The sequence below is a fragment of the Athene noctua genome, chromosome 17, assembly GCF_965140245.1.
Source record: "Athene noctua chromosome 17, bAthNoc1.hap1.1, whole genome shotgun sequence".
Taxonomy (NCBI): domain Eukaryota; kingdom Metazoa; phylum Chordata; class Aves; order Strigiformes; family Strigidae; genus Athene; species Athene noctua.
The window spans coordinates 16697632-16720140 of NC_134053.1; the positions used below are offsets into that span (position 1 = coordinate 16697632).

The 22509-nt window shown below is 61.3% G+C and overlaps 2 protein-coding genes across 3 annotated transcripts; one reads left to right on the top strand and one right to left on the bottom strand.

Moving 5' to 3' along the window:
• Positions 1-551: 551 nt before the first annotated feature.
• INPP5J (inositol polyphosphate-5-phosphatase J) lies at positions 552-9155 on the top strand. Of its 2 annotated transcripts, none has more exons than XM_074921207.1 (12): positions 552-1373; positions 2310-2420; positions 3951-4059; positions 4640-4756; positions 4827-5002; positions 5577-5688; positions 6067-6176; positions 6513-6702; positions 6953-7090; positions 7508-7600; positions 7840-7944; positions 8084-9155. In XM_074921207.1, exons 1-12 carry the CDS (start codon positions 589-591, stop codon positions 8702-8704), a joined length of 2667 nt encoding a protein of 888 aa, XP_074777308.1. In that variant the 5' UTR covers positions 552-588; the 3' UTR covers positions 8705-9155. The 2 variants fall into 2 exon arrangements, with proteins under 2 accessions (XP_074777308.1, XP_074777309.1); XM_074921208.1 differs by having other exon boundaries at positions 8041-8164.
• Positions 9156-9173: 18 nt separating this feature from the next.
• On the bottom strand, positions 9174-12232 carry PLA2G3 (phospholipase A2 group III). Its single transcript, XM_074921560.1, has 7 exons — positions 11779-12232; positions 11577-11709; positions 11349-11483; positions 10680-11185; positions 10443-10566; positions 10164-10298; positions 9174-9940 (listed from the first exon to the last, which is right to left on the bottom strand). The coding sequence occupies exons 1-7, from the start codon at positions 12230-12232 to the stop codon at positions 9730-9732; spliced, it is 1698 nt and encodes a 565-aa protein (XP_074777661.1). The 3' UTR covers positions 9174-9729.
• Between the last annotated feature and the right edge of the window lie 10277 nt (positions 12233-22509).

Below are 22509 nucleotides of genomic sequence, written 5' to 3' on the forward strand. Positions count from 1 at the left end.
TACAAACACCCCCCCAGCAGCGCACGTACACACAGAGGGGCATGATGACACAACAGTCACAGTGCTGCACACACAGTCACGCACACACAGTCACGCACACACACACAAGGGCAGGAGCGCACGCAGAAGGGATGATGTGCACGTGTAAGGCTGGATGTACGAGCTCAAGGGTAGAGGTGCATGTGCAAGGGTGGGCGTGCACGCACAAAGGCCGATGTGCACATGCACGGGCAGATGTGCACGCACATGGCAGGACGTGTACGCACAAGGGCAGATGCACACGCAGGGGCAGACGCGCACACGCAGAGACAGATGCGCGCACAGGGCTGGCCGTGCCCGCGCACGGCCGATGATGCGCACACGCGGGCGCTGCCGGTGCCCGCGGCGGGGACCGAGCAGGGGGCGGGGCCCCGCCCGTCCCGTGGGCGGGGCGGTGGCAGGTGCGGGCGGGCGGGGCCGTGTCGCCGTTGTCGCTCCTGCGCCTTTACGGCGCCGCGCAGGTGGCGGCGGGCGCTGCCATCGCGGCCGTGCGGGGCCGCCGCCGGGGCCGGGCCCGGTGCCGCGGGCGCTCGCTCGGGTCTCCCGCCGATGGAGCCGGCCCGGCGCGGCAGCGCGGACCAGGGCTCGGTCGCCGCCTCGGGGCCCCGGCCCGGCCCCCCGCGGGGCCCCGCGCCCGCCACCTCCCCCGCGCGGCCGGTGCCCTTCGGCCCCGGGGGCTCGGCCCGGCCCCAGCCCGACGGCGGGGCCCCGGCGGCGCCTTTCCTGGCGGGCGGCGGCGGCGTCCCGAGCGCCCGCAGGAGCTCCCGGCCGGACGCCGCCTACGACCCCTTCCCCTACGGCTGCCCGCGGCCCGGGGGGGCGCAGCGCGGCGGGCCCGAGGAGCGGGCCCCGGGCCGGGCCGCCCAGCCCCTGCCGCTGGAGGTCGGGCGGGCGCAGCCCGAGGGGGCCGGCGGGCCCCACGCCTTCCCGCTGCCGGCCCTGCTGCCCCCCAGCCCGGGCGCCGGCCCCGCCCGCCCTGCCGCGCCGGTCCCGGCGCCGAGCCGGCCCGTCTGCCCCGAGCACGGCGCCCCGGAGCACGCGGCCCCCGGGAAGGCGCTGCCCGCCGAGCGCCGGGAGATGCTCCCCAAGGCGGAGTCCAGCGACCACATCTCGGCCTGGGCCGGCTCTTCGCCCCGCGCCGCCGGGCTGCCCAAAGCCGTCTCCAGCGAGTTCATCGCCGGGGGGCGAGTGGGCCTGTCCAAGCCTTCAGCGCTCGCCAAAGCGGAGCCGGACGAGCTCTCCCTCTTCGGGAGGTCCCTCGGCCTGCCGAACGCCAGCGACTCCGGTGACGCACTGCTCGGCTGCTCGGGAAGGCTCCAGGACGGCTCGTTCCGGTGAGCGGCTATTGCTGGCGGGGGGGAGAGTGATGCTGGGCCGGAGCTGCCCTTGCGGGGAAGCAGCGAGCGAAGCCTCTCGTGGGCTGGAGTTGCCCCTTTCTTCCTGCTGTGGGGGGCGTGCGGCTGGAGGAGGTTCGGGGCGCGGGGCTGGGGACAGGCTGGGCTCACGGGGGGGTGGGGTGCCCGGTGCCCGCTGTGCAGGCAGCGCTCAGGGGAACGGGTGCTGCGTGAGGTGGAGCGGTGCCATCAGCCCCTGCTGTCCCCAGGCTCTGGAGATGCTGTGGCACTACCCTCCCTTGCTACTGAAATGTGCCCCCCCGTGACTGGGACTCGCCCCGCTGGCGCTGAAGGAGCCCCCGGGCCGCTGGTGCATGATGCGTAACGGCGTTAATGTGGTGTGACCGGCGGTGGCTTTGCGCTGGTGAAGGACACCGCTGCGGGGCTCGCAGTGCTGCTGTCACATGCCGGGCCGGGGTCTTTGGGGCTGGCTGTGCTCTGGGGCAGAGTCTGCGGGCGGAGATTCAGGTCCTTTTCCCCAGGAGCCTGAGAGATGTGTGAATGCTGGGGCAGGGAGGGGGAGCGGCTTCCCGGGGACACCGTCTCGCTGCTTGCCTGCTCTGCCAGCCTGACTGTCAGTCAGCGGCGATGAAAACGAGGGCTCTTTGTGATGGCTTCTAGAATTTCACCGGGGCTTGGGTTACAGTGGCGTTTGCCATGCACTGACTTGCAGACCCTGGGGGAATCTAGAGGCAAGGACCTGTCTCCCTCAAAGGGGAGTTGAAGACCTGGTGTACGTGCCCTGGCTAAGCTTCAGCTGTGGCCGCTTGTGTTGCAGGCAGAGAGCTTCCTTGGTGGGGCTGGGGGCTGAATGGGGGGGGACAGGGAACTCCTCTGAGCCCCAGTGTTAGCCTGTTCTTCCTTTGTCCTCTCAAGCATCACAGTGGTCACCTGGAATGTGGGCACAGCCATGCCTCCAAATGATGTGACATCACTGCTGCACCTCAACACGGGCGAGACAAATGATGCGGATGTGATCGCCATTGGGTAAGAGGGTGAGGTGCAGGGCCCCCTCCCCGGCCCCACCACAGCCCTTTTCAGGGGATCCCCATATCCCTGGGGGGTGGGGAATGGAAGAGCTACAGCCCCGGCCTCCTCAGGGCGTGGTGAGCAGGGAGGGGTGGGCATCACAAGCACTGAAGTATCCGAAAAGGTGATGGAGAATCAGGTCCTAGTAAAATGGGAGTGCTAAGGGGCACTGACACCCTTGAATCCTGGGTAGCCTCAGACCCTCAAAGAGCCTGTAGCTGGCTGTGCTGTGCACAGCTGGGCCTCAGCAAGTGCTGCTCTTGCTGTGAGCCCTGGCAGTCCTGGAGTCAGGTCTGTGGAGGCATTTAACTTGCCTGTGGGAGTCCTCTGGGAGCATTTTCCTCATTTCTGCTTCTGCCCATGGTATATGGGCCTCAAGGGCATAAATCTGCTGTTCTCTCACAGCTGGATTGGCTCTGCGCCCTTGGCAACACTTAACTGCTGGCAAGGCAGCACCACATTGGTGTGGTAAGGCTTTATTGGTGTGACTGGCAAGGCAAGCTCTGCCAGAGTCTAAGGGCAAACTGGTCCCTTGAGGTTTGCCTGTGGATTCCTCCTAAGGCCAGGGACATGCTGCCTTTGCCCAGGAAGCAAGAAGCAGCCTCTGGCCATGGGTCTGAGGTGGAAGAGCTGGATCTGCCTCCAGAAGGCTTCCAGGACTCCCCCAGTGCTCCTTGCCTGGGGGAGAGAGCAGTGTAAGGCTGAGGCTGCCAGAGCTGCGATGCTGTGTTGGAGCTGGTCTCCTGGTCCCCTTGACCTTGCGGGACCATCGGGGTGGGGCTGTGGAGGTACACCTGAGCCTGGATGGATGGGGTAGGGGGCGTAGCTGACAGCAAGGGACTTGCTGGGACTATGTCCTGGTTAGGACAGGGTGTCCTGCTGCTCCCCACCTCCAGGGCATCTCTGCCTGCCTATGTCCTTCCTCTGACCCGTGTCTCTGTGCACCGAGCACTTGATATTTTTGGGCAAGACATTTCCTGATTCTGCTATTCTCTGTGGACGTTCTCCTTCCCTCTCTTCACTAATTGCTGAGCCAGGAGGAGCACTATTAACCTGTTTGCTGCTGCTGCTCTGAGCTTGGTGGCTAGGATGCATTTGGACACCCTGTGCTGAAGGACTGGTGAGACTTGGCTTCTCTGTAGAGACCAATGCAGCTGAAGTGTTCCATACGCCCCTCTTGCACCTAGAGATAAGGCTTTAGACTGCTGCCCAGCCCTGTGCAGCTGAGCTGCTCTTGCTTTAAAAAGGGCCAAGGCACTTTGCGGATTCAGGGACACTTGCGCCTTCTGCTAGCACATGGCCCAGCATTGCTGGAGCAAGGATATGGCTGGTTTGTGCTCTAAACCCAGGGGCCTCCCTTGAACTGCCCATTCTGCCCTGACCCTGCTCCCCAGCACTGTGCTTTGGCATCTCTCCCAAGGAGCTCTTGCTAGCTGAAACACAGGCACCCTCCTGGTGTGGCTGAGGGACTGGTCCCTTTCCTCCTAGGCTGCAAGAGGTGAACTCTAAGATAAACAAGCGCCTGAAGGATGCCCTCTTCACAGACCAGTGGAGCGAGCTCTTCATGGATGTGCTGAGCCCCTTCCACTTTGTCCTGGTAAGGAGGTGCCGAAGGGGCTGGGCAGCTGGTGTTCCCTCTCTGCCTGCCAGGCAAATGGACCACTGGGAGGGAGAGCTGGACTGCAGGGATGGAGGGAGGAAGGTGTGTGGTGGGAGAGCAGCTGGAGGGACAGCCTGCAGCCATCCAGGCGGTGTGTGGGGCTGACCTGAGGGCTAGTGGTGTGTCTCGCCTGTGTGCTGTCTAGCTTGTGCCACCTGGCTCCCTTTCCTGTGCCTTGGGCTTACTCTGTGGTGCTTTGGGGACACTTCTTGTTGCCTGCTGCATTGCACCAGGGCGAGGAGGTGAATGTGGAAACAAGCCTGTGCTTCTGGCAGCAGCCTGCGAGTCCCAGGGCAGGCTCAGCTCCTCAGGGTGCTTTCTCCAGAGCGTACATGAGCCTCAGCTGTCAGTGTTCAGGAGGGTGTGTCTAGATCTCTGAACTAAATGTGCTGTTGGTCATCTTCAAGATGGGGGACATGCAGAGGATGGAGGTGCTGCCCCTATGGCCTGGAGTTGGGGGAAGCTGTCCCTGCTTCTACAGGCTCTGCTGTGGCTTCAGCCCCTGCTCCCATTCCAGGTCAGCACGGTACGGATGCAAGGTGTGATCCTACTGGTATTTGCCAAGTACTACCACCTCCCCTTCCTGCAGGATGTCCAGACAGACTGCACGAGGACGGGGCTGGGAGGCTACTGGGTGAGTGTGGCCCCGGAGGAGGTGGCAAGGAACTGGCTTCCCAGGGAGTCATGGGATCCTCTCGGTGCAGGGCAACAAGGGTGGGGTGAGCATTCGTCTCTCCATCTTCGGCCACATGGTCTGCTTCCTGAACTGCCACCTGCCAGCGCACCTGGAGAAGGCGGAGCAACGCAAGGAGGACTTTGCCACCATACTGCACATGCAGCAGTTTGAGGGGCGTGCGGCCAGCGGCATCCTGGACCATGAGTGCGTACCCCACCACTTTGCTCCCCAATCTGGGCCAGGGCTCTAGTGCCAGCCCCTGTCCTTGACCCCATCCAGCGAGAGTCTGGGACCTGTCCCCTGAATCCCAGCACAGTTTGGAGATGGGGTCTTGCCTGCAGAGCTGCAAAATCGTCCCGTGGCCCAGTGGGGACCCAGCACGGTGGGGTAGGTGTTGAGGGGTCCTTGGTCTTCCCTGGGGCACATCTAGGCCTGGTGCAGCTCCTGCTGTAATGGCGCTGTTGGGGTTTGGGACTGGTGAGGTGGAGGCCTCAGTTCGGCCCCAGTGTCTTGGCTGTGCGGTCTGAGTAGGTGCCTCATGGTGGAAATTTCCACCCTCAATTTCTGCCCAGGGAACTCAGGCCTGTTTGATTAATGATGCTTGGTCCTACCTGAGGAATCCTGGCAGGGCTGGAAGCTGGTCAAGCTGTCGGCTGAGTGCTGACCTGCACTGGTGCCCCCAGGAGGGCCTGTGGTGCAGGCTGAGGATGTCTTCCTGTGCTGCCTGGCTCCAGTAGTCTTGGCCCTTCCAGCCTGTTGCCCTCACTCCCACCTACAGCCTCGTGTTCTGGTTTGGGGACCTCAACTTCCGCATTGAGAGCCTTGACATCCGTTTTGTGAAGTACGCCATTGACAGCAACATCCTGAGCCAGCTGTGGGAGAAGGACCAGGTGAGTGCCATGGGCATGCTGCCGAGCCTTGGCCAGGCCCTGAGTGGCATTCGGCTCTCAGCAAAACTGCCCGTGCAGCTGTGGGACAGGACATGTCCCTTTGCTTGCCCATGGGGCACAAAGGGCCCTGGCTCTCTGGGGAAGGGGCAGCACAGATGGTCTTTATGGGAGCTGGGCACATGCTTCCTTTATCAGTGCGGTAGGAGCAGCTGGGAGCATCGGGTCCGCGGAGATGCTGCTTGCATGGCGTGGACAGACCCCCAATAGCTGTGCGGGGCTGGCAGCAACGGGGCAGGGATGACTGTGCTGAGGGTGGAGGGATCTTGGAGTCTGGTCGTGGGAGCTGGTGTGCTCCCTGACCTGCTCTCTTTCCCACAGCTGAACATTGCCAAGAGCACCTGGCCTGTCCTCAGCGGCTTTCAGGAGGGACCCCTGAACTTCCCACCCACCTTCAAGTTCGATGTGGGCACCAACAAGTACGACAGCAGGTAGGAGAGCAGAGCTCAGGCATGCGCTGGGTTTGGGAGTGGGTGGCACGGCTGAGGGATGCAGAAGGGGCAGGCTCTGAGCCAGGGCTGATGCTGGTGGGCCAGGGGCTGCTGCTGGTACGGGTGGAGGCGGGAAGCCATGCTGGGGCAGGCGCAGGCTGGTCTGGGGATAGCAGGCTGGGACACAGCTATCATGCTGGTGCCAGCGCAGGTCTGTCCCTGCAGCCGCACTGAGCTGTGTGCCAAGACGCGTGTGCTGTAGTGCTAGGGGGAGGCAGTTTGGTGTGGAGCCCACTGCCCCCTGCCAGGCAAGAGATGCCCCTCTGTGCCCTGCAGTGCCAAGAAGCGAAAACCTGCCTGGACTGACCGCATCCTCTGGAAGATCAAATCTCCCAGTGTCGGCCTTGGTGCGGGTGGGCGCCGGCCCAGCCGGGGCATCCTGTCAGTGAGCCAGCTCTGCTACTGCAGCCACATGGAGTACACAGTCAGCGACCACAAGCCAGTAGCTGCCATCTTTGCAGTGCAGGTGAGCACCGTCCAGGGCCACTGGGCGCACAGGCAAGAGCTACATTGGGTGAGATGCCCAGCTACTGTGTGCAGTGTATGATGGGGTGTGCAGGGCTTATTTTTTGTTTGGCAAGCGCAGCTGACTTGCCACTGTGGCTGGGGGCTGCTGCTGGTGTATGCATGAGGGTGCAGTCCTAGATGGGTGCCCTGGGCAGCAGGGGCAGTTCTCTTTGGCATGCCTTTGCTCACCATGTATATGTCTCTGACAGTTTGCTTCCAAGGCAGACAAGCCCCCAGTTGAAATTTATGTGGCTGATGAATGGAGTAGGCCTGAGCAAGCAGTTGTCAGGTACAAGATGGCTGCTGGCTTCCACCGGAGCTCCTGGGACTGGATAGGACTCTACCGGGTAGGGGCTTGGGGGCTGCTTGGGCTGGAGGGAGCGGGGAGCGCTGCCCAGCACCGTGGAGTCCCTTCTGAGCCACCCCCACCGGTGGACACAGGTGCACAGCACGGACCTGTGCTCTGCACTCTCTTCCCATGGGAAGCCCTGGTGTTAGCAGCAGGATTTGGCCCTGCTTCAGGAGGCTCAGATCCAGCAGTTTCTCCTTTCTCTTGCTCTGTGGGCCCCACAGGGTCCAAAGCATGGCAGTTTTGGGGGCTGGGGGCCAGGGTGCTGCTGGGTGGGTGCAAGGCAGCTCTTGGTTTCCCTGTGCAAGGAGAGGGGCCTGAGCGAGAGGAGAGCTAAGGCTGGGCAGGGGTGATGGTGCTGAGAGGGGCTGGTGTTCCCCCACTCACCTGCGCTCTCCCATGTACATGCACACAGGTGGGCTTTCGGCATCCTAAAGACTATGTGTCCTACGTCTGGGCCAGGAGTGATGATGGAGAGCGCTGCCTCGAGAAGCAGCTGTGTGCACAGGTAAGCGGGGGCCAGCCCTGCTGTCTCACTGGGCATGTGGGGGGACAGTGGCCCCTTTGTCTCTGATGGGGCCAGAGGGCACCTCCTTATTGCTTGGTGTGGAGCCTTGGGCAGGCCCACTATGCTGGCATCGGGCATTTCTGCTCTCAGCTGGGGCAGGAGCTCTCTATGGGGCTGGAGGTGGGAGGGGGCACCCCTGTGCCCAGCCCTGGTGCCCATCAGCTGTCTCTGGGCTGCAGGTGATGTTCTCAGAGGAGACGCTGCCCAAAGGGAAGGGCGAGTACATCCTTGGATACTACAGCAACACGTCCAGCAGCATCGCTGGTGTGACTGAGCCCTTCCAGGTCAGCATGGCCAAGGGGCAAGGGTGAGGGGCTGAGGGAGGCAGGGAGGGGTTGGGTGCTTGGCTGGAAGTGGCTAGCTGCTGTGGTGCCCCACAGCCCCCTGTGAGGATCAGCCAGCAGCACTGATGTGGGGGTGCAGATCTCCCTGCCCAGGTCAGAGGAGGGCAGCAGCCCCACAGACAGCTCAGGCAGCAGCTCAGAAGAAGAGGATGACAGCACGCTTGTCCTGCTGGCCCCCAAATCCCGTAGCCCCAGCCCGGGCAAGATGAAACGGCACCGGAGCCGAAGTCCAAGCCTGGCCAAGTTCCAGGGCCTCATTCTGCGGCCGTCAAGTCGGGACAGGGGTACGAGCCGTAGTCCCTCACCCCAAAGCCGCCGTGGCCTCCATGGGGACATCCCCACCATCCACCTGCCCCAGGAGGAGCTGGGGCACTGTGGAGCCAAAGCCAAGGAGCTGGGGTGGACAGCGGACAGCCAGGAGGGCAGCTCCTTCTACCAGACTGTGCGGGAGCAGGGGGGCCCCCGGCATGTCTTTGCTGACAGCCCCCTGGCCAGGGCTGACCCCAGGAACCTGGGCCTGCTGCCCGCGCTCCGCCTGGAGATGATCGACCAGGCCCTGGGCCGGCGAAGGGAGAGTGCAGACCAGGGCTATCCCTGCCGGAGGATGAGCCCCACCAGCCCCCCAGGCTGCAGCACCTCCCCGAAGGAGAGGAGCAGCCCCCAGGAGCTGGACAGCCATAGCTGTGCCATGGGCCGCTGATGCAGTGGCTCTCTTCCTCCTCCCTGTAGTGCGCTTGCTCTGTGCTTTCCTCTGCCACTTTCCTGCTGAGACCCCTGTTCCTTATTTATTGCAGTGACTCCTGACCCCAGTTGGGTGCCTGGCAGGTAGGGGCCTTCCCGCTGCTCCCCCCAGCCTGAGCTGCTGTCCTGGGCCTGGCAGGGCTGGGAGGTGGCACACGGGAGGAGGGCAAGGCCGGTCTAGGGTGGCGGGGGGAGCCCGTTGTGAAATTCAAAGTACAAGACCCTTCAGTCCAAGGGGAGGAGTTCTGGCCTCGCAGCTAAGGTGGGACAGGAGGCCAGGGTACCCCGAGATCAAAGCTTGCACCCTTCCTGCTGCTACCACTGTGCCTCAGCCTTGGATGTAGTGCAAGTGACAAAATAAACCATCCTGCCCACCCCAGCTGCACTGTGCTTACTGCAGGGAGCAGCAGGCTCAGCACCACACTCAGACACCCTTTATTTATCTTCTGGTGCACACAGGGACTGACCCCTGCCCAGGTCAGAGCCCTGGGCCTGCCCGTGGCTGCTGCCCCTCCCCTTGCTCCAAGGCTGGGAGCCAGCACAGACCCCCACCTGTACCCCCCCCACACCCTGCGTGGACACAGGGGTCAGGATCACACCACACTGCTCAGGCCCCCCAGCTGAAGTAGCACAAATCCAGGGGTGGGGGGCCATGCCATCTCCCTGCCTGGGGGATCCAGTGCCCGGAGCATTACCCCTGCCCCAGGGCACAAAGATGTTAGGTTGTGCTTTTCCTAAACCCTCCTCTTCCTTTCTTGCTTTGATGCTCACAGATGGCAGCTACAGCTAACCCCCCCTGTAGCCACAGCTCCTTGAGAGGCTTCTTAGTCCCTCTGCCTGTCCCCCACTGCAGCTGTGGCCCCCCAGCTCCATGCGGACATGCTCAGTGCCATCCTTTGTCTCAAGCACCAGAAATCAAGCAGCTCCACCCACTCTGTGGCTGCTGCACAGCAACATCTTCCTCCCCACACAAGGCAGGGCTTCTCAGGCATCACTGGGCACCATGTGGTGCCAAGCACCTGGCTTCTGCTCCAAGGCCAGCTGCAGGCATTGCATATAGAGGGTGCCACCACTGTCCTGTGCCTTCCAGTCTGGACACCTGGCCTTGGAGGTCACATGCAGAGGATCCCAGCGACTCAGGGTCTTTTTGAGATGCTGTGCAGGTTCCAATACAGCCCGAGTTGCTGTAATACAGCTGCCAAAGAAGCAAAGTTGTGAGCATCAAGTGTAACACTGCAGCACTGACATCCACTGCCTTCCATCCCATGGTACAGCAGAGCAGGGGATAACACTTGCAATGTGCAGAACACTTCACAACCAGTCTGCAGGACAGCACCCAGCCCTGCAGGGCATCCCTCCTGCCCATGCAGAGGAGGAAGCCTCACACAGGCCACATTCCCTTAACCCACCACACTTACTTGTGCTGTGACCCCTCGCCTGGGCTGCAGTCAGTGGGTGGCTCCAGAACAAAGCAGTCCATGGCAATGCAGTGAGCCAGGACAGCCACCTCCACATCGCTGAGGTCCCTCGCCCTGCGCAGGAACCGTGCCAGCCTGCAGGCACACAAAGGCAGCAGTCAGCAGCTGCTAGCCAGGGTGGGCATCCCACTGGGTCCCACCTTGCCTGACCCCAAACTACCTGCACATAGTGCCCTGTGACAATGGGAAAAGTCCTGCCTTTTCCTCCTGGACACGCACCTGCGAGTGCAGTTGCAGTGGAAGAGCATCCGGGTGTCCGCATTGTGCAGCTGGTACTTCACCTCGTGGGGTGCGATCTGGTGCTCGCACTTATCCAGGTGCTTGTAGCACCTGCACACCCTGCCTGGGCCAGAGGAGAGCAGGAAAGTGATGGGCATTCCCAGCACACAACCCCCACAAGCTGAGGCCCTGTGACACCCTGGCTGTGGCACACACTCAGCCCCAGCAGCTACCTACCCTGCTGCCTCCGCCCCCCCGCGGCAGGCACTGGGGTGGCTCTGCACCGCACTGTGGCCGGGCTAGATCCGGTGCCGCCATCCTGAGGGTGGGCCATGCAGGCAGGGCCTGCTAACCCCCCCGGCCCTGGCTGTGGTCCTCCCGGCACCGGCCTTCCTCCAGCGAGGTCCTGTTCCAACACGGTCATTGCTGTTTGGTGGCCGTGCTCCAGTCCCCACCGTGCTGCTGAGTGCCTGGTTGTGGGTTCAGCCTTGCCCCTGGCAGACACAGGGGACGAGGTACCCGGGTGCTGTGACTGCTGGGCTGTCACAGGTCTCCGTGCCCAACAGAGCCCAGGGTTTTGCCCCAGTCCCTGTCGGAGCCGCCTGCACCCTGCTCTAGAGGGCTTCCTTCCCTTGGCTGGGGGCTGCGCAGCAGGAATGCCCGTCTCCTCCGCGGGCAGGCTGGAGTGGTACTGACTCTGCTGCACCATCCTGGCCAGGGGTACCACACCGTAACGCTCACACCTGGGGACGTGACGTGCCATGAGGCCCCACACACCAGTCCTGCCCCGGCCAAGCCGTGCCCCCCGGCAGCTGGTGAGGCAGCCAGGCAGGGCACGCTCAGGGTTGCAGCAGCAGATGCACCCGGCCGCGGGCTGAGGTGGGGGGCACCCCCCGGGGCACTCACCCTCCCCACCAGTGCCACTGGACACACTCCCTGCTCTCCTCCAGCACGAAGCACGGCACCTCCAGCAGGTTGAAGAAGGTGACACCGATGATGTTGGAGATGGTGTCGTTGAGGGCCAGCAGGCACTGCCGGAACCTGGGGGCAGACAGTGGTGGTGAGCGGCCGGCAGAACCCTGCTGTGTCCCCCCCAACCCCGCACTCGGCGCCCCCTCCCCGCCCCCGGCGCACCTGGCATCGCAGTCGCAGTGGGAAACGGTGTGCAGGCGGTAGTTGCGGATGCCGTAGTTGAACTGCAGCGCCGTGATCTGCGCCGAGCACTGGTCGTGCTCCCGGCAGCACCGGTCGGGGCCGCGGAAGAGACCTGCGGGAAGCGCCGGTGAGCACGGCCCCGCCGGGAGGACGGGCTGTGCCTCCCGCCCGCCCCCCGTACCCAGCTCGCTGGCGTTCCCCGCCGAGTCACCGGCTCCGCACCACAGCGTGCCCGGCAGCGTCCAGCCCCGCCGGCGGCGGCGGCTCCCTCCTCCCGGCGGCGCGGGGTCGGCGCAGGCGGCGCGGTGCCGCCAGAGCGCGGCCAGGTCCCGCCTCAGCGCGGCGGCGGCGGCGGCGGCGGGCGGGCGGCGGGCGCAGGCGGCGCGGAAGGCGCGGGCCAGGCGCGGGTCGCGGCGGGCCCAGCAGGCGCGGAGGCGGCCGCGCCCGGCCCAGGCGCTCTCCACCAGCGCGGCCGGGCCGGGCCCGGGCCCGGCGCCGCCCAGGAAGGCCACGTACCGCGCGCCGCCCGCTCCCGCCGCGCGCCGCGCGCACACGGCTCCGCCGGGCCAGGCGCGCGCGCACACCGCCGCGCACGCGCAGAGCGCCGCGCACGCCAACGCCGCCCCAGCCCCCATCCCGCGGCGCCGCGCGCCCGCCCGCGCCCGGCTTTAAGGCCGCACCGGGGGGCGGGCCCGGCGCTGACCGGCCCGTGCGCGCCCGCCCCGCCCCGCCCCAGGAGCTGTGCGGGCGCGGCGCAGCCGGTACCCCCCTCCCCGCCCGGGCACCCCCCCGCCCCGGGCACGCCCCATGCCGGGCACCCCTTGCCTGCTGACCCCCGGCCCCGCGCACCCCTCCCGCCGGGGGCGGCTCCGCGGGGCAGCCCCAGCCCCGTGCCGGTGCGGGACCCCCGGGCGGGGAGCACAGGCGCACGGCGCGTGTCTGCGCAGCCCCGCTCCGTGTGCGCGCCCCGTCCTGCGCGTGCGCAGCCGTGTGCGCGCTCCCGCGCGGGGCGGTAGGCGTGTGCGCGCACACGGGCGCCGCCCCGCCGGGCCGAAGCCGCTGCCCGGTGCGGGGCGGCGGGAGCATCTCCGGCCGTGGAGCCTCTGCAGCCTCCCTGGGCGCCCCGTGCTGACCCGCACAGTACAGAGGCGCGTCCTGACGGCCGAAGGGAGCCTCCTGTGTTCCACTTCGTGCTCGGTGCACCTTGTGCTGTCCCTGGGCTCCGCCGGGACGAGCCAGGCTCTGCTCCCCTCGCACATCCCTGCAGGTGTTTCTACACGCTCACAGGATCCAGGCGCAGCTGGGCCGCGGGTGCCCGCCGCCGTGAGGAGACACAGCCCCGGCTCCTGCGCAGCCGCTGCCCGGCCCCTCTCTGCAGAGCTGCTTCCCAGGGGGTGGCCCAGCTTCTGTTGCTACATTTCCCACCTGGGAACTGGGATCCCTCTTCCCTGGAAATACCCCCGGAGTGTGTGGCTAGGCTGTAGAGCAGTACTTACGTGCCCCCGCACCACATTAGGGCCCCGGTGCCCCAGAGGAACATTGTTCAGGGTGACCAGTGGGTCCAGGAACCCCCGGGGCAAGGAAGGAAGGAAGGAGAAAGAGCCACCAGGTCTCCTTCAGTGCAGCTCATGCTTCCAGAGCCAGCCGGGGGTTTATTTAGTTGCCTGGGATGATGCTCTGTTCTGCGTGCTGGGGGGGGGGGGGGGGGCTGGGGGGCCGGTTTGTAGAGTCCTGTGTGCTTGGGAGTGCTGCAGGGCAGCTAGGGACTGGCAGACAGGGTTTGGCAGCAGAGCCTGATCTCATCTTATCAGGATTTCCCTAACAGCGTGGATAGAGGCCAACGCCACAGACAGTGCAGAGTCCACCCTGCAGCTGTGATATGGCTGCTGTGTGCCACTCATGACATCGCCTGAGGTGTTGCAAAGGTTTCCTAGCTGCTGTGTCACCCGGCTGGGCCACCTTTAGGCTCACATGACCCCTGGTCCCGTGGAAGGACAGTTCCACCCTAGAGGCCCTGCTGACCAACCAGGATGGGGCTGGCACTGAGGAAGGGCTCTGCCAGGGGATACCCCGGCCCCACCAGCCTTCAGCCACCCCACCGGGACCCACAGAGCTCTCCTGCTGTGGGCCCTGTCATGCTTACTGCACGCCTGTCCCCCCCCACTCCCGGTGCACCCAGGGCTGCCCCATGCCAGGGCTGTGCTGGCATCCCCAGGGGGCCCCACAGGGAGAGCCCCACATTGGCAGCATAGTGCAGCCTTGGCTGCCAAGTGTGCGAGTGTGTCAGGGACTCAGGACCCAGTTTGGGTTTGTCTGGGAGATAATGGGGGATAAGGAGGGATGCCTGGTGCTCCAGCCTTCACCCCCCAGGCAGCTGGTGGGGGAACATGTCTGGCCCCATGCTGCAGAGCTGTCTAACCAGGTGACTGCTGCCCTGCCGACAGCTGCTCTGGTCAGGCTGGGGTCTGTCAGGCTGGGGTGTGGGGCCGAGCCCTGGGCTGCCCGCCCCGATGGGCAGCATCGTGTGGCCCTGCCCCCTGCTCCACTGACGTGGCTCAAGGTCACAGGCAAGGCCGGCACAGGGCTGAGATGCCAAGGGCTCGCTCTGCCTGCATTGCCTGTGCCGCCGCAGCACTTGGGGCACCGCTGAGTCTGCATTGGGGGGGGTGCTGGGCTCTAGCAGAGATCCTGGTAGCCACGGTCCTGTGCGGTGAGAGTGGCCAGCGGGTCCTGAGCTGGGTCAGCAGGAGTGCAGGCATGAGCTGGTGAAGCAATTCTCCCCCTGTGATCTGCACACCACACTGCATTTGGGGCTCCCCAGTACAAGAAAGACAGGGTTTCTGGGGTTGCACTGGTGTGCATGGGTGCTCAGCCCACCCTGGGCAAGGACAGGCAGGGCATGCTCTGCCCACATGCCCAGCCACAGGCCCTGGGGAGGCTGTGCTGTAGTTGGAGTGTGGCGTGCACCTGGAACCCCTTAAGGAAAGGGCCAACCCTCTAGAATATATTTTCTAATATAGGTTTATGGGGAAAGGAATTAAGAAGGGGGAATTATCTTCTCTCTTGCAGTTGCCAGACTCTCGGTGCAGAAACTGGGCTGGTTCCATCAGCTATTTTCAGTGCAAGTCTTGGCTGCAGAGATGATAGGGAGTTAGGTCAGGCTCCATGGTCACCTGCGGACCCTGTGGCTCACACAAGTCCTCTCCTGCCCTGGGTCCTCAGCCAGGAGCAACCTCCTCAAAGCTTTTTCCAAGGGTCAAGGAGCACCCTGAAGGCCCTGGGCAGCCTGGTCTAGGTGACTCTGCTTGAACTGGGGACTAGCCGATCTCCACCCTCAGCAAGGCGGTGTGCAGGCTTCTGGAGTAGCTTCCAGCAATAACCAGCCGTGGTTTATGTTAAACAGCCATGGCTATAAGAAAATACAGAAAGCCCCAAGATGCCAAAACCTCCCCAAGACACACAAGTTCCTTGTAAGGGGTCAGATACTGATGCTATGAGGAAATTCCCACCTGGTTTTACTGCCCTGGTGAATACCTTCTGTTAAATTATGGGAACTACCTAGAAGGAAGCAGCTCTGCAAGCAGGAGCTGGTACCTGGCTGATCCTTATCACTGCACTTCCAGATGAAGGTTGGGTAAGTGATGCGTCAGCAGGCTTGTGTGTTGACCAATAGCATGAGGAGCAGCAGCTCAGTAGCAGGGACCCACATGTCACCATGTGTCAAGGCTTGGCAGAAATTATGTGGGCTGGCAAGCTGTAGGGCAGAAAAGGTCACAGGGTTGAAGCATTTCTGGAAAGGATGTTGTCTTTTTTTTTTTTTTTGGTGTCCAGGGTAAACTGTGTATGGTATTTTCATCTCTTTGGAAATGAGATGAAGGGACCAAAGCAACGTGACAAGAGGAAAAATTCCCACATGCTTCAGGTTTGCTTAATGTAGTGTATGTTGGATCTGACTGTGAACTTCTACAATTAATTGATGGGGAGGTTTGGGTGCCTGCAGCAGGAAGCAGTGTATTGTGCTAGGTGAATCATTAATCTGCAGACTAAGGCTAACAAGTCACAGCACATAGGTCTGCATTACTCCCAGAGTGGCCAGAGTCAGGGCCAGCCCTCCAGCTCCACCTGGAGCACAGCAGCCCCGAGTGTCCTTCTTCTAACAGGGCTGCAGTCTGGCTGTGGTGTGGCTCAGCAAAGGGGGAGTGAGTGCAGAACAAGCCTAAAAGCTTGAGGTTTCCCCCTTGGATCCCATACATCTCCCAAATAAGCCAGTTTTTCTGGTTTTGGTAAAGAAAGTAACCAAATACAGTTGGCCTTGGGCCCTGGGGGGTTTCTCCTTCATGCTAGAGCTGAGTCTGGTGCAACCAGACCCTGGGCTCCTCCTGGCTCAGACCAATGCAATGGCTATTGCAGTTCCCATCGTGTGTCGCAAGGCACAGACACGCAGGCGCACAACTCCTACAGCAATTTCTACGGAGGGTGAGCCTCAGGAACAGCCACACTATGGAGTCTCCACCAAAGAAGCTGCAGGTGTTTAGCAGCAGGATGAGGCCAGCTGTGACCAAGGGTGTTAAAGGGTGTCAGTAGTGTCAGAGCAGGGCAGCAACACAGCGAAGCAATTCCTGGAGTGAGTCTCAGGGCCTGGGAACAAGACAATGCTGTGACACAAGGGATTGTGTGAAGGAGATCAGGACTTTGGAGCTTCCCTGTCCCTGGATGGCAACTCTGCAGGAGCACCAGTTCTGTGAGCATCACAGGGGGCCCGTGGAAGGGGAGTGAACCTGGCCTAGAAAACCACTGAGTTAATCAGCAAATCCAGTTGCTCTTCCAGAAAGCTGATATCTGAGTATCCCTGAAAAAAAGGGCAAGTGCTGGTCAGAAGCTGGCTTGGTTTTATTTTGGATACTCACAGCACCTCTGGGGCCGGGGAGCGGGGGGCTGGGCAGCCCGGGGGTCGCCGTGTCTCTGGCAGCGGCTGCCCTGGGGACAGGGACGCGGCCGCGAAGGGCCGGAGCGATTCGCGTGGTTCTGGCGCTCTCCAGAGGCACCGGGCGCCGGCCAGGACCGAGGCCGCGCCCGCCCCCGGCTGCCCCCGCGGCAGCTCTGCCGCCGCTCCGCACCGCCGGCCCGCCCGGCCCTGCCCGGGCTCCTTCGCCAGCCGCCTCGGGGCCGGCCCCGCGCTCGGGACGGGCCCTGCCAGCGCCTGAAGCGGGGCCGCGGGCCGCCCCGAAAGCAGAACCACCCGGCAGCGTTTCGCCGCCGCCGCCGCCCCTGCGAGGGAGGCGGCGGTTCCCCTCGCGGGTCCCCGCTGGGCTCTGCCCGCAGGACGGGCCCCCGGGGCTCCGTTCGTGCAGCCCGGCCCCGCACGCTGGGGGGCGCGGGGAGCGGCGCGGTGCCGCTGCCGCGGGGACGAGCCCCCGGGGGAGGAGGGGCGGGCGGCGGGGCCGGGCGGGCTCTGGGCAGCGCCGCCCGGGGCTGTCCCTGGCGGGCCCGGCCCGGCCCGGCCCCGGCCCGGGGGGCGCTGCCGGTGCCCGCCGTGCCCGGGAGGGGCGGAGGAGCCGCAGGAGGAGCGGGGCGGCAGCGTGAGGAAGGGCAGGTGCCGGGCGTCGTGCCCCCAGGGACACTCGGGGCTCCCCAGGCGCCGGGACGGGCGTCCCCCCCCGCCCGTTTCCGCCGGGGCTTGTGCTCTGACTCCGTGTCGCACCGGAGCGTGGATGGGATGAGCTCTGCTGCCCGCCCGGCCAAGATAACCCCGGCTTTCCTCGGGCGGACGAACGGGAATCTTCGCTGGAGCTGCAAGCAGAAGCTCCTTGGCTTTGGGCGTTCGGATTTTCTCGCCTCGCTCCCGCCGGCACCCGAGGGGACTGGAGATCTCATGGAGCGCCTGGGGGCGTCACTCGCAGGAGTGTTCCTTCCCCTTGCTGGACGGATGCGTTGGCACGGTTTTCCTGCAGGACGCCCACTCGATGGGCAGTTGCTCTTTTCCTCGGCAGGCCGTGCAGACGTCGCCGTTAGGCTTTCATGGGGTAAAAAGGGGCTGCTTCTTGGGTCGTTGCTCAGCTGGGTCACTGGTCATCGGAGCTCTCCAGTTGTGTCTGGTTTAGAAGTAGAACGTGGCTGCCAGAAGGGCTCAAGAGCGCTGTCTGAGAGGCTGTTTCCTCTCCAGAACCCCAGGCAGGGCTGTCATTAGGCACCAGAGTTAATGCTGACGTGAGAGGCCTGGGCTCTCCCTTTGCAAGACCTGCCACAAGGTCAAGGCCAACTCCTCTGATGCTTTGGGCTCACACTGGAACCCAAAGCGCTCTGAGCCCCCAGATGCAGCTGCCTCTGAAGGGCAGCAGCAGCAGCAGCAGCCGCCAGGGCAGAGCCGCACGTGGCCGTGGGGAGCTGGACAGGTCAGCTGACTCCAGAACAGTCTTCCAGGGCCCGTATCTTGATATTTTGCGTGTCTCTTGTACCTTCCTCGTGTTTCATTCCTGTGTAATCCTTTGCCCCGTTTGCTTCCTTCTCTTCCACAGGTGCCAGAATCGGAGCAGCGTTGCCCCTGTTTGGAGAAAAGCTGTCCGACGCTTTCAGGTCCCCGTGTCCTTAAGCAGAGGTTCTTCCTGTTTACCTCCTCTGTGTTCATGTCATCTGCAGGATCACAGCGGGGTGAGAACTCGGCGACTAGTCCAAGCAGTGCCCTGCCTGGCACACCTGAGCCAGGGGTGACAAGGGAAGAAGAGTTTTCTCGCTGCCTCCCAGCCTGTGCCTCTGAGTCGGCTGACGAATGCTGCCCCTCAGCTCCAGGCTGAGACCTGTATCTGTGGTTTCCCAGAATCACTGGGGTTGGACGGGACCTTTGAGATCATCGAGTCCAACCCGTCCTGCTCAAGCAGGGTCACCCAGAGCAGGTTGCCCAGGACGTGTCCCCTCAGGTTTGCAGTGGACTCCAAGGGTGGAGATGCCACAGCTTGTGCGGGCAACTGGTTGCAATGCTTGACTACAGCTGCAGTCAAAAAGATTTTTCTTGTGTTTAGATTTGATTTCATGTGTTCTCCCTCATCTTTGTGGCCCTTTGCTAGTCTCAGCCCGGTGAGTCCTGGCCTGGGGAGCCCAGCCTGGCCAGAGCACGCAGAGTGCCCTCCGCACCCTGAGCAGAGGGAAGGATCGCCTCCCTCGCCTGCTGCAGAGCTCGTCCTCCTGCAGCTCAGGGTGTTGTTGGCCGCCTTCAGCGCGAGGGTGCGGTGCTGGCTCGTGGTGGCTGACTTCAGGCTTGGGTCCTGACTCCCTTTCAGAGCAAGCCCGTTACTATAGTCCAGCAGGCTTGTTTCTTCCGCAGAGCGTAGCTTCCAAAGAGAGAAAATTTGTGCCCGTGCTTAATAATCACAAGCATGCGGCAGGCAGTTCCAGGTGCAGCGCTGTGGTCAGAAGTGTTTCTGCTCACCTGTCCCCTTCCGTGGCGATGCACAGACGGTGTCAAATCATCTGCTTGTTGCCTTCTCTTCTGCCCATTTCCCAAACGTATTTCCTGCAGTGACTGATAGGGGAGAAGTCTGAAGCCAGCTCTTTTCCTGCTCCTACAAAAGTCATCCTTTCATTTCCCTCCCCCGCCGACAGTTTCTAGTCACAAGAAAACTGCTGGAAATGGGTGAAGAATGAGACCAGGATCCAGAATGCTTTCTCATCTCTTCTAGCCAAGGCATGAGTGGGAGATTCAGAAAACACAAGGCCAGAAATGGCTCTGTCATGATCCAGTCTGGCAGTTCTCTCTTAGTCCTGCGTCTTGCCCTGGAAGTTAGTCTGTTCCAGAAAAGATTAAAAGAGTAAATAATTTTAAAGTGTATTCTTGATTCCAGGATTAAATCGGTGAGGTGTCAACTGCAAGCCTTCTGTCATTTTCTTCGAATGACTCTGTTAGACTGAAGAGCTCATTCAGCCTGAGCATTGCCTCGCACCAGGAAGGAGTTTGTCTCTTGCGGTCAGATCACCACTTGATCTCTTTTTCTTTTCTTTACTAAATACTGGAACGAGTGTATCTTTTCATTTTTTAAGTAAGACTTTGAAACATGAGTACAACTAGAGATTAAGGGTATCTGTCTTGTTGGCTAGAGGCACTAACCCCCTGATTTCTAATGAAATATTGGAGTAGCCTTTTAGAGGATTGCTTCCTTTTTGTGACTTTTTGTAAACTCATTTCTTACTTACTTGACTTCTTTTTAGGACTGGAGCGGAGTGTGTTCACCACATGAGTAAAGCAAAGCATGGATTTGAAAGGGTAAGCTACAGAATATTCAGAGAGAGACAACAGCATCTGTTTAGTCCTAGATTCTTAAACTGGCAATCATAACAATGCCTTTGGGTATTTTTATTCCCTTTTCCCCTGCATCACCTGCATTTGTGACTACTGGGAGTATTTTCTGAGGAAGCAAACTCCTTCCTCTTGGGATTGTCCAGAGACAGTTGCCTGGGGTATAAAAGGAACAGCTGCTTCTGCCACTGTTCCTTGGGAGGTGAAGAGTTGTGTCAAATACCCGGATTTCTGCGTGTCTCTGCACGGTGACACGCAGGAGCTTTTGGACCTCTCCACAACTGGCCGAGCCTTTATGCAGTTGTGGGCTTGTGTAAAGCATGAGGTGTCCAGGGCGTACTGCCTGGGTCTCGTGAAACCTGAAGGAAATCTGTCTGCCCGGCAGACGTGGGGTTGCCTTTACAACACGGGCACTCGATCCCGAAGGAGGAGCGTGGAAGGGCCGTAGTGCCGGGGCTGTCCTGAGGAATGGCCTGAGGAGGGAAGGGCGGGAACACATCGGTGAAGAAAGTCCTCAAGGTCGCAGGAAAAAACCCAAAATGACAGAACAAGAGAGTAGGCCTTGCCTTTTAGTTCTTGAAGCAAGCAAACCAACCAAAATCTCCCATCTGATAGCATTTTACATGGTTGTGACAATTCTGGGGTTCCTTTTCCTTTCAGAATCCTCCAGAGCAAGTGAGTGTCAGTGGAGTCCAGCACCCCTTACCGTGGGCTGCAAACACCTGCGTTTCTGTAAGTAAGGAACTCCTGGACTGTTTTGTTCAAATTGGTCATATTAAGGATTACACTGGTATTAGTTTTTCTTCAGAAATTGAAGTGTTTGGTATTTTCCAGCCTGTGAGATGAGGAATCAGAAGCACCGTGAAGCAGGAGCTCACCAGTGATTGTGGCAGAGACTTTCACCCGGCGTAAGGAATTCCCACCCATTGAGCCAGAGCTGGGCCGGGAGATGGGAGCCTACCTCCAGGTCAGCCTGCAGTGGGACTGCCTTGGGAGCTCCCAGGCGTGGGGTCGGTCGGGGCCTGGACCCACCTCTCAGTTCAGGGTCTGCCGTTGGGTGCGCGGGGAGCGCGGGCAGAGCCAGCTTGTGGTTTTGTTCCTGCTGCTGTTTCTTACAGGGGCACCTGTGGAGTCTGACCTTGGCCACGGAACAGCCGCTGGTCAGGCTGAGGGTGCAGTGCAGCCGCTGCAGCAGCCGGACCACAGGGCCAACAAAGGAGCGTGGAGTCAGGAGGGAGAGGTCTCTCCAGGGTCTGGAGAAGGTCCTAATGCTGCTGCTGCGAGCAGCTGCAGCCCTGGCTCTGTCCCAGCCCGTGTCGGAGCCCGAGCCTGACGCTGGCAGTTCAGGTGACCCCACAGCATCGTGAAGCATGGATACCTCTTTTCTGTGGTTAACCCCAGGTCTGCCAAGGCAAGGCAACATTCAGGGAGGTCCTTTTGTCTTGTGGTAAGGTGCAGTGCTGCCAGTAAATGTTCCTCTTCCGAGCTGTCTTTGGGAAGAAAATGCCTCACGGGAGGGTCGCTGACCTCAGTCACAGACCCTTCTAACAGGGCACAGGTTATTCTTTCTTTCTTTCTTTCCTCTGGTTTTTCCGTCTTTCTCTATATTATTATAGGCTGGGGCTGTGTCCTTCCAGAGGACAGAAATTACCTTGTTATTCCAATTCTCAGAGAAGTATTTTAAGTACAACGTGCTCTTTTTGTTGTTGTTTCCCCAGCATAATCTTTTCGCCACTACAGCATCTTTTTGGTGGAAAGAACTGACCCGGAACTACTAATTATTGTGGAAAGGTAAACTTGTAGCATGAATGTTGGGTTGTATTGTGTCTTCTGTAATTCAGCTTTTCACATTGCTTGTCTCCGCTGCTAAAAACTCTAAGTTCTCCTTGTTTCCATTTCCAAATCAACGTCCTGACGATGCTGGGTTAGAAAGCCTTTTCCTTCACCGCCTAGAGGTTCTGGAAAATAAGCTTTAAGATTTTGGTCCTTGAGAGTCGTAAACTGGGAATTTTACATTTAAGAACTGTTAGATGAGATTCTAATAAAACAAGCATCAACTTGGAAGTGTGTGTTATTTTAGTCAGCCTTACCCTGGCGGGAAACACTCTGTCCCTCCAAGAAGCAGCAGAGGTTTCTGGGATTAGATGCCCTCCTGGACTGTGCTTCGCAGCATTAAAAAGGTGAAAATCGGTGAAGATGTTTTGGGGTAGGTTTTACCACTACACTCCAGCCTGTGTAATTATTTATGCCTTCGATATGTAGTGGGATGAGGCTGGGAGCTAAGGTTTCAGACGTGCCTCGGGCACGCTGAGGCAGCTCTTTGCCATCACACCAGCGCACTTGCCATAACCCATCGTTCTTCAGCCACCTCCTGAGCGGGGACAGCGTAAGCACGTCCATGCACAGCGCCAGTCTGCCACAAAACACTGAGCGATTGGTACTTAACCAGCAGCAACGTGCGGCTGTTTAACTGTGTCTCGGGGGTAACTTGTCTGGTAGAACCAGCCGATGCTCTAAATGAGTCAGAGAATGCAACACGTGGTCTCTTTGGCTTCTTTCCACCCCGGTCAGGGATTATGCACCCCACGTACCGACATACACATTGCTGGGCTCCCGTTGGCAGTG

Bases quoted from the DNA above. Each gene is read 5' to 3' on its own strand.
- INPP5J (XM_074921207.1), top strand. From the start codon at position 589: ATGGAGCCGGCCCGGCGCGGCAGCGCGGACCAGGGCTCGGTCGCCGCC. The intron at 5,003-5,576 runs GTGCGTACCCCA...TCCCACCTACAG, and splicing joins AGCGGCATCCTGGACCATGA to CCTCGTGTTCTGGTTTGGGG. The intron at 6,177-6,512 runs GTAGGAGAGCAG...TGTGCCCTGCAG, and splicing joins ACCAACAAGTACGACAGCAG to TGCCAAGAAGCGAAAACCTG.
- PLA2G3 (XM_074921560.1), bottom strand. From the start codon at position 12,232: ATGGGGGCTGGGGCGGCGTTGGCGTGCGCGGCGCTCTGCGCGTGCGCG. The intron at 11,186-11,348 runs GTGAGTGCCCCG...TCACGTCCCCAG, and splicing joins CAGTGGCACTGGTGGGGAGG to GTGTGAGCGTTACGGTGTGG. The intron at 10,567-10,679 runs GTAGGTAGCTGC...CCTCTGGCCCAG, and splicing joins GGGGGGGCGGAGGCAGCAGG to GCAGGGTGTGCAGGTGCTAC.